The 9,628-nt window shown below is 47.4% G+C and overlaps 1 protein-coding gene across 1 annotated transcript; it reads right to left on the reverse strand.

Annotated features, from left to right (window-relative positions):
- Nucleotides 1–2,847: 2,847 nt before the first annotated feature.
- LOC121666826 (opsin-5-like) lies at nt 2,848–9,628 on the reverse strand. Its single transcript, XM_042032790.1, has 4 exons — nt 9,323–9,628; nt 5,668–5,961; nt 4,737–5,068; nt 2,848–3,455 (listed from the first exon to the last, which is right to left on the reverse strand). Exons 1-4 carry the CDS (start codon nt 9,393–9,395, stop codon nt 3,045–3,047), a joined length of 1,110 nt encoding a protein of 369 aa, XP_041888724.1. The 5' UTR covers nt 9,396–9,628; the 3' UTR covers nt 2,848–3,044.

Here is a 9,628-nt window from a genome sequence, read left to right on the forward strand (position 1 = left end):
AATTTCTTTTAGTACAAATCAGAGTTTTAGTTGTGTTATCTAACTTTATATGATATCATCCAGGTAGGAAGCTCCATTCATCCTCAATGGAAAGAAAGAAGCCAAAGCTTGCTCAGGTTGGGTGTCTGCATTGTAAACTTCCTCAGTGTGATGAGAAAACTCCTGATATGTGAGAGGTCTGATTTGTTGGAGTTTTTAGATTAAATATGTCTGTATTGAGGTGGTTGCACTGGTGATTGCCAACATCAGGTGCCCAGACTCACTCCTGAACTCAGTACTTGCATCCTGCTTCCATCTCTGAAAAGATAGCACAGTCCAGGGCTGGGTAGGAAATACCATGGAATTAAAATCATAATTTGACCATAAATTACCTTCTCAAAACTTAAAAAAAACAACCAAACATACTAGTTCCCTGATAGTAATGCTATATTTGCTTTCCTGGTTCTTTGGTCAAGGGCAGCCCTGCCTTTTAAATTTGCCATAAATAACATAAAACCATCTAAAATTCAGAGTTTTCTACTGGGAAAGTTAAGATTTGCTTCTTACTGAATATGAAAAATGAAAAATAAATTTAAACCATACTTGATACATAAACACTTCAATTTTTAAAAACTAAGTACATAAACAGTTATTAATAAATCAGGCTATTAAAGCATTGTACTTAAACATGAACAGTAAACATCTTTGGGGTTTACAGAGATTTTTCTGTTGTAGAGTGGCATATTTTTCATGTCACATACATTTTAAAAGCATTTACAAATGGATGTGGACCTGTTCTGTTCCTAAATTTCTCACAGTGGAAGCTTCAATTGCATTACATTTTTAACATGCATGCCACTGTTCCAGTCACTGGTCTGCAAGCAGCAGATGGGACTATTTATTTTACTCTTTATTTTACACACCAAGCAATTGAGCAAGTAAAAGCAAAAACTCTGACGAGGTTATTGAAATACAGCTTCATTTTCCTGTCAGGTTATTTTTTAAAAGTGAAGAAATACTGATAGCCAACTTTTACAGTAAGAAACTTCCCACACTTCCATAAAGCTCTTCTGCCTCTTCCCTACTTCCCATATCTTTTCCTTCAGCTTCCACATGCTCCCCTCTCTGTTACTGGTGTTTCCTCCTGCTCCCCCTCTTCCTCTTCCCTTTCCTGATTTTCCAGTCCATGGGATATTTTTTCCCAGAGGATGCTTCACCTTACCACACTTGGGAGAGGAGGCTGACCTCATTCCATATGGACCATCCATGAGTGACAACCCAGGACAAGATACTGTCCTGGAGGCCAACTTACTTTAGGAATTTTTCACAAATTTTTACAAATCTAGCTAGTTTAATCTAGTGGAAGATTTATGAGACTTGGCAATACTGTCAGTGTAGGATTTCATGGGATTTCCTTATTGTTTCCTAACCCCCAATTTAGGAATTAATTTGAGCCTTAATCTATGTTGCAGCTCCTGCCTCATTTTCTGTTCTTTTTTTATCCAGACTCTGCTGTAACTGGAATTCTCAGAGCCACAGAAGTCTTTAAACCTATTTGTAACCTCCCCTTAGCCGTAATTTATAAAATTAAAATAATTATTCGGGTTTGAGGGTGACAAAAGTTTTCAAGAGCTCAGAGTTCGTTTGCTGTTGGTTTAGGTTGTTTAAAATCTGGGCCAAATCTGCCGGTGCCTTAAGTCTTCTTGTCTTGACTAAGCCTAATGCTAAGGTTTGGTGAAGATTCCATTGGAAGGTGTCCCTGCCCATGGTAGGGGGGTGGGACTGGATGAGCTTCAAGTACCTCCCAACCCAAACCATCCTGTGATTCTATGTGGTCAGGGGCAGCCAGAACTGCTGCAGCTGCCAAGCCATATTTTGTACAACATTTCAAATCCTAAATATAGGGGTTTATGTCCTTTAAAATCACAAACAGTAAGTCAGAGAGAGAGATCTTTAAGGTGTAGGAGCTCATCATTCCCACCTCAGAACCTCTTTGATTAAACCTGGTGTTATGGTGGTACTGAATCAGCAAACTCTGTTCTCAGTTAAAGTCATGTCAGTGCCCCAGCCAGGGGGGAATCTGGGATCTCAGGAGCTTCCCATAGAAGCCATGAGAGCCAGGAGGACTGCAGCTGCAGGGTGACAATGCTAGGAAGGCTTCCTGGGGAATTCTTTGTGTCATCCTATGCAGAAAAAGGGTGGTAAAGCACTGAGAGAGGCTGCCCAGGGAAGTGATGGAGTCACCATCCCTGGAAGCGTTCAGAAAATGTGTGGATGTGGCACTTGAGGACGTGGTTTTGTGGTGAACATGGTGGTGGTGCTGGCCTGATGGTTGGACTTGATTTTAAAGGTCTTTTCCAACCTTAACAATTACGATCCTAAAATGCTCCAACAGCTTCTGCAGCAGAAGAGCTTTTGTACATTAGCCAGCAAACAGCCCAAGTGCAGAGTTCCTCCTGCTGAGAGCTTCCTTGCCTTCCCACTGTGCCATTTGGGATACACAGAAGGCATCCTTCACTGACTGCCACATTCCCACCAAACCTCATCCAACCAAGGCTGCTCAGCTCCTTGGACTTGTTTGGAGGAGTTGGAGCTGCACCTCTGAAAGAGCAAGGAACCAGAGAGCTCTACATCCTCTTGGGAGCAGTCACATTCTCACGTTTTCCTGGCAGTGAACATTTCTTGCTGCCCATATGGTTTTCAGTCTGTATTGCTGGAAAACTACACACTCAGCTGTGTTTATTTGGTAACACTGTGTGCAACCTATGGTTTTCTCTGATGGCTGTTTTACTGGTAGAGCCAAGAGCTGGCAGATAGATTGTGTTAGAAATCAAAAGTATAGGAAAAAAATCCCACAAAAATAATAAATCTCCTTTTACCTGAAAATAAGTTTAATTTACATGATTTCATGATTGGTACATAAATCTATTTCCTCTCAAGTGGAATTTCTTGGGGAAAAAATAGATTTTTTTTTTTTTGCTGCGAGGCTTAAGGACAATATTTGAGAGTTGCTTAAAAATATATACTTGAACCTCTGTATTGCCATAAGATATGCAATGACAACCTCATTTGCTGCACCCCTGTTCCTTTGGACCTGGGAGTGAGGCCAGGTTTGACCTGTGCTGTGAAGCCCTGGCTGCAGCTCCCGGGTTCTCCGCCTTGGCCGCCGCAGACAGACGGACGTTGTCCCTGCCGCTCCACATGGTGGACACGGGATGCTCCGTGGAGTTGTCGGAGCTGAAGTAGTGAACCCTCCAGCCACAGCAGCACTGCAGCTTCTTAACCTCGCAGCGGAAGGTCTTGCTGAAGACGTAGTAAATGAAAGGGTTGTAGGCTGTGGAGGACTTGGCAAACAGGCAGGGCAGCAGCGTCACCACAGGCTGCAGGGAGTCGCTGGAGTTAAAGATGGACCAGAAGCTGGCAGCTGCATAGGGAGTCCAGGAGCTCAGGAACCCCACTGAGATGAGCACGGCCATCTGCAAGGGAACACAGGGCGGCTGTTGGCAGCTGGCATGGACAGGGTTGGATATTCTGGCACATGAGGTGTGGGTGGGACCACACCTGAACCCGCAACACCTGAAGCTGTGCTTGCTGGGCCCTCATGACAAGAGAGACATTGAGGGGCTGGAACATGTCCAGAGAAAGGAATGGAGCTGGGGAAGGGTCTGGAGCACAAGTCTAATGTGGAGCAGCTGAGGGAGGTGGGGGTGCTCAGCCTGGAGAGAAGGAGGCTCAGGGGGAACCTTTGGCTCTGCACAGCTCCCGGACAGGAGGGTGCAGCCAGGTGGGGGTCGGGCTCTGCTCCCAGTTAAAAAATGAAAGGACGAGAGGAAATGTCTTCAGGTTGCACTGGGGATGCCTGAGATGGCCACCTAAAAACAGAGACTAGACAAGAATAAGGGAATAAAGGTAGGAATTTATTTGAAGGGCCTTCAAAGGTATGCCTTAGACAGGCCAAAGGCTACACCCAAGATGGATCCCAGGTCATGAGTTCTTCACACTTTTATAAGTTTGGTTCGTTTGCATATCAGGGTTAATTGTCCAATTATAACTTCAGTTCATGTTGGAATTACCCCAAGTTTGCCCCCCTCTCAGAGGCTTTTAGTTTACACATTTTGGGGCCTGGTGTCCTTGAGGTGGAAACCTAGAGAGGTTTGTTATGTTTAACCAGCATAAGAGAACAGCAAGCCACAAGAAACTTCAGAGTTACACACTAGGGAGTACAGGATTTGAAAAATATAAAAGTTAAAACCTAAGGAATCACCAGGGGATGTTTAGATTGGTTATTAGGAAGCATTTCTTCACTGGAAGGGTTGTCAGTCATTGGGACAGGCTGCCCAGGGCAGTGGTGGAGTCACCATCCCTAGTAGTATTAAAAAATGTGTAGCTGTGGTGCTTAGGGTGATGGTTAAGTGGTGGACCTCTCAGTGCTGAATTAATGGTTGGACTTGACATCTTAAAGGCCTTTTCTAACCTTAATGATTCAGTGAGTCTAGGACTGGCCTCTAGAAAGCTTGGATCAATTCTGCTTTTCCACAAGAAATGCACACCTGAAGTGCATATTTGAAAAAAAAAAGTTAATAAAAATAATAGTAATAATAATAATAAAAAATAATATTTAATATTAATATATTGAAATCCTGTTTCCATACAGAATTTCTGTGTAGCTCTCTGTTCTGTGAGCTGTGCATGAGCAGAGCCAGCTCTCTGCCAGCTCCTGATTACTGCACTCTCTTCCCATCACGGGGATAACTCACCAGGGTCAGCTTCTTCTCCAGCTTGGCTGCATTAGGGATCCTGTCAATATTCTGGATCTCTTGGTATGCTTTATGAACCTTCCAGGCAATCCCCAAGTAACAGGCAATGATGGTCAGTGCAGGCAGGACTGTGCACAGGAGGAACATGCTCAGGATGAACGAGAAACCATTGGGGGAGTTGTGGAACTTGCTCCAGGCTATGGTACAAGAGATGCCAAAGGGCTCAGGGCCGTAGTAGCCCCAGCCCAGCAAGGGCAGGATGGCCCAGAGCAAGGAGTAGAGCCAGATGAAAGTGATCAGGATGCAGACGGTGTTTTTGGTGATTTTGTTACCTGCAAGAAAGAGGAAGAGCAAGCGTAGATGGATCCCATCCCAGCCACGGGGGGTTTTGCCATAACTTCTCCTCAACCAGAAGGATGGTGGCTACAGATACACCTGGGCTGCTGCTGCAGTTCCCTAACCTTTGGGCTTCTAGAGAAACAGTGTCAGTGTGTTGGGTGAGACCTGAATACAGCCCTCAATGCTCATCTAGAGCTTAGTAACGCAGGGAGCTTTACAAGATCAATTTCACCTCAAATGTGCTGTGGTCCCAGCCCAGGAATGCCAGAAGAATATTCCTTCCTTTCAAATTCCAGTGTTATCTGCTTGGATACAAGTAGAAAGGGAAGGCAGTCTGGTCCAGGAAAACATTTGTGTTCTCTATTCTCAGGTAGTTTCACTTGGCAAAACTGAGAAGTGGAAAACCTCACTGTTTAACAAAGAATTTAATCAAATCCTTCTGGGAACACCAGGATTTGATAATGCACTAAAAATTGAGGCTTTTTCTGCTGCTACTGACCTGATATTCCATGCCATATTCCACAAAGCGCCTCCCTGAGCAGCCCAGCCCCAACACAGCACCACCAGGTGACCAGAGCGGCGATTCACTCACCATTGGATTTGGATGAGTTGGTGACGAGGAATCGGATCACGGCCATGGCACACAGGGTCATCATGCTGCAGACCCCGAACAGGAAACCCATCAGGGCATAGTAAACACAGGAGGCATCTCCCCCCAGCCAGGCGTGGTTCCAGGCGGAGGCGATGGCCAGCGGGTACATGCTGAGGGCCATCCCAATGTCTGCCACTGCCAGGTTCACTGTGAGCAGCTCTGGTGACTTCAGCAGGGAAGAGCGTTTCACAGCCGTGGCAAGGACAGCTGAATTCCCAAGGATCGTCAGGATGGCTGAAAAGGAAGGATCAGCACAGACAAGAGTATCACACAGTTAACACACCTGTGAAATCCATCAGAAGTATGTGAAGTGCCTGAGAGGGACTCCAAGAAAGCTGAGGAGGGACTTCTTGCAAGGTTATGTAGTGATAGGACGAGGGGGAATGGCTTCAAACTGAAGGAGAGCAGGTTTACATTAGATATGAAGGAGAAATTCTCTCTGAGGGTGGTGAGGCCCTGGCACAGGGTACCCAGAGAAGCTGTGGCTGCCCTAGGCCTGGAAGTGTCCAAGGCTGGGTTGGACAGGGCTTGGAGCAATCTGGGATGGTGGAAGATGTCCCTGTCTATGGCAGGGTTTGGAATGTCCTGTCTCTGTCTGCCTGTGTAAAAAGTCACTTTCTGTCTTTTTTATAAGCCACCTTTAAGTACTGGAAGGACAAAATGAGGTCTCCCTGTAGCCTTTTCCAGGGAGAACTCCCCAGCTCTCCCAGCCTGTCTCCGGAGCAAAGTGGCTGCAGCCCTCAGAGTGTCTTTGTGGCCTCCTCTGGACCCACTCTAGCAGGTCCACGTATTTCTTGTGCTGAGAAAAAATATCCTTATTTCTCCTTCTTGGTGAAGTACTCCAGGTGTCCCACCTGCCTGTCCCCTCCTCTCACCTGGTGTCCTGCACTTCCCAAAGCCTCTCCTCTGTGTGACTTCTCTCATCTCGCACTGGAGCCCCAGCACTGACTCTCAGCTGCCTCAGTGCCCGGCATGTGCTGGCTGGGCAGCTCAGGATCCTTGCTGATCCCTGGGAAATAGTGTGACTGTTCTGGTGGTCTCTGAGAGCAGTAGGACCTTGAGAATTGTTTAGGCAGGGGCGTGCAACAAGACCCAGAGCTTGCTTTGCAAAAGGACCTGTCAGACATATATTACTCAGGTGTGCCACAGGATTTCAAAGTGCTGGTGACAGCAGTGTCAGAAGTACATGCACCAAACAACTCATTTTCTCTCTTCTTTCAAGTGAACATGGTGCTGGAGCAGCATTTTTGATCAAAAAATTTTGATTTTCCTGAGAAGGTGTCCTCTAAAGTGAGATGTGAAAGAGGGAGACAAAAAAAGATTCTGTCATGTTCCCTTGTGGCTGTGAGTGCAGGAAGGCTGCATTTGCTCACAGGTACCACTTGAAGTGCCCACAGAGGGGTTAACAGAGGCACGTGCAGCAAAATGGAATAAATATATCGGCAAAAGTACAAAAACCACAGAGGTGTCAAGAGAAGGCTTAACCAAAATGGGGACACAAATCTGAGACCCCACATCCCTCATTCATTCACTTTCTAACCACACACGTTCACTTGCCACCTCTGGATGCACTGGAAGAGCTCCCTGAGCTCTCAGGATCTCTGTGCCTGCACACACAGGATGATGCCCACGGGGGCTTGGCCATGTGCTCACAGAGCAACCTGTGGCTTGGTGGGCAGAGCACTCTCCACAGGCTGGGACAGGGAATCATGGAATCATAGAATCATTTGGGTTGGAAAAGACCCCTAAGATCATCAGGTCCAACCATTCCCCAGCACTGACCAGGCTGCCTCTAAACCATGTCCTCAAGTGCCACACCACACAGCTTTTAAATCCTCCCAGGGGTGGTGACTCCACCACTGCTCTGGGCAGCCTGTTCCAATGCATCACAATCCCTTCCATGAAGGAATGTTTCCTAACATCCGGTATAAACCTGCCCTGGTGCAACTTGAAGCCATTTCTTCTTGTCCTGTTACTTGTTATTTGGGAGCAGAGCCCGATCCCCCCCTGGCTGCACCCTCCTGTCAGGGAGTTGTGCAGAGCCAGAAGGTTCCCCCTGAGCCTCCTTTTCTCCAGGCTGAGCCCCCCCCCATCTCCCTCAGCTGCTCCTCACCAGACTTGTGCTCCAGCCCCTTTCCCAGCTCCGTTCCCTTCTCTGGACTCACTCCAGCCCCTCATTCTGTTTCTTGCAGTGAGGTTCCCAAAATGGAACATCCTCAGGCTTCAGGAGCAAAATGAATCCAGTTCACTTTCTTCTGTAAGAGCCCAACCCCTAAACAAGAGGTAGGAAGCAGCTCTGCCATCAGGTGACATCCAGGCCCAGCCCCTTTTTTACCATGACAGAAGCTCTTCCCCTCCATCCCACAGGACAGAATTGTAACTGTGGGCCAGTAATCAAATAGCTGGTGGGGAGTGCTGCAGCCCATGCCCTGGCCTTGTTCCTAACAAAAACATCATTTCAGGGCACAAACCTGCAGCCCCAGTGAGGTGGCAGAGCTATGGATAAATACAACACCTGTTCCCAATTCAGCTCACTGCTTTATTTCTGAGAGTCCCTGCAGGATGCAGTGAACCTGGCTGCCACACAGGGCTCTGGATCCAATGCTGGAAGCTGTGCCTGGAGTTCCAGTGCCTAAAAGTGCTTTAGGAGAGGTGTGAGACTGCAGCATGCTGGCACACGAGCAAGGTCAGCAAGTAGAGCCCCAGCCTCCAGCCCTTTTTTGCTGCCCCTTCCCATTGCCTCAACTGCATCTATGTATTTACATTTCTCAGAGAAGGGACCTGGCACCCTGACTTGAAAAAGCCCTTGGTTGTTTTGTAAACAGGGATTTTCTCACCCTGAGTTGTGCTCTGCTGTGCAGAACAAGGGGAAATTTGAAGTGCTAAAGCCCAGCACTGCTGCCCAGAGCCTCGGTATTAAAACTTCAAAATATAGGCTTGTCCTTGTTATCTCAGCCAGGGTTTGGGTTTGCAAGTGAGCTGAAGGAAGGAATCTTAGCAAAAATTCAGGTGGGAAGCATGCCTAAACAAGTTCCACTCCTCTCCAAATCCACGAGAGTAGAAAACAAATGCCTGTGTACATGCAAGAAAGAGACAAGGAAGAAAACACTTAACTGAAGCCATGGGCTGGTAGCTATCCCCACTTGTATTTCATTTTCAATCTGCCTGCAGCAGGGCAAACAGGCTGCTACAAAACCCAGAACTGCTATCTAGAAACACTTTGCTGTTCTGCAGCAGTTCATCCTCGTGAGACACAGCAGGACAACACCTCCCCCCACCAAGGGTCAGCCCAGAGCTGCTTTCCCCTGAGCTGCCCTGGTTCAGTCATGGAAAGTGACTGACAGCTTATTTCAAATACTTGTGATGCCACAGAGGCAAACTTGTGCTGGCCATTCTTCAGCATTAAAACAAAAGATTCCAGATCCAAGAGTGGAGATTAATCCTGGCTGCCAACCAACTCCAAGGCACAATGCAGGGGAACCTGTGGGGAAACGTTCGCTGTCATTTCCCTCCAGGTTCCTCTGCCTGACCACAGCACAGACAGGGAATCCCTGTATCCCTCTTCCCTGGCTCCAAGCAAATGAGCTGAACTCACCTATGATTAGAAGAAAGACCCCAGCTCCATAATCCACGACTGGGTGGAGTTTGGAAATGTACTGCTCCTCCATGGTCCCTTGTGGAGGTGGGTGAAGGTTTTCAGTCAAAGGTGAAGATGCTGCAGGAGCAAAGAGCTCGTCCTCATGGTTTGCCTGCTGCAGGTGTGAGCTGGTGTTGGGTACTGGCAGTGCAGGGACCCTTCTGCTGCCTCCTTGTCCTGCCTCTGGTGTGGCAGGGGAGAAGCCTGGAGTGAGAGGAAGGATTTCCCCCAGGGAGGCAGAGTGAAAGCCAGGCAGAGCTGCTG

The sequence above is a fragment of the Corvus kubaryi genome, unplaced genomic scaffold (assembly GCF_017639235.1).
Source record: "Corvus kubaryi isolate FWS band 111438036 unplaced genomic scaffold, C.kubaryi_AGA036_p1.0 37354, whole genome shotgun sequence".
In the NCBI taxonomy this organism is placed as follows: domain Eukaryota; kingdom Metazoa; phylum Chordata; class Aves; order Passeriformes; family Corvidae; genus Corvus; species Corvus kubaryi.

What these genes read in the sequence shown, in the direction of transcription:
- LOC121666826 (XM_042032790.1), bottom strand. Translation starts at nt 9,395, where the DNA reads ATGGAGGAGCAGTACATTTCCAAACTCCACCCAGTCGTGGATTATGGA. An exon ending in CAACTCATCCAAATCCAATG is followed by an intron (nt 5,069 to 5,667) that starts GTGAGTGAATCG and finishes TCTTTCTTGCAG; the next exon opens with GTAACAAAATCACCAAAAAC. An exon ending in TGGAGAAGAAGCTGACCCTG is followed by an intron (nt 3,456 to 4,736) that starts GTGAGTTATCCC and finishes GTTCCCTTGCAG; the next exon opens with ATGGCCGTGCTCATCTCAGT.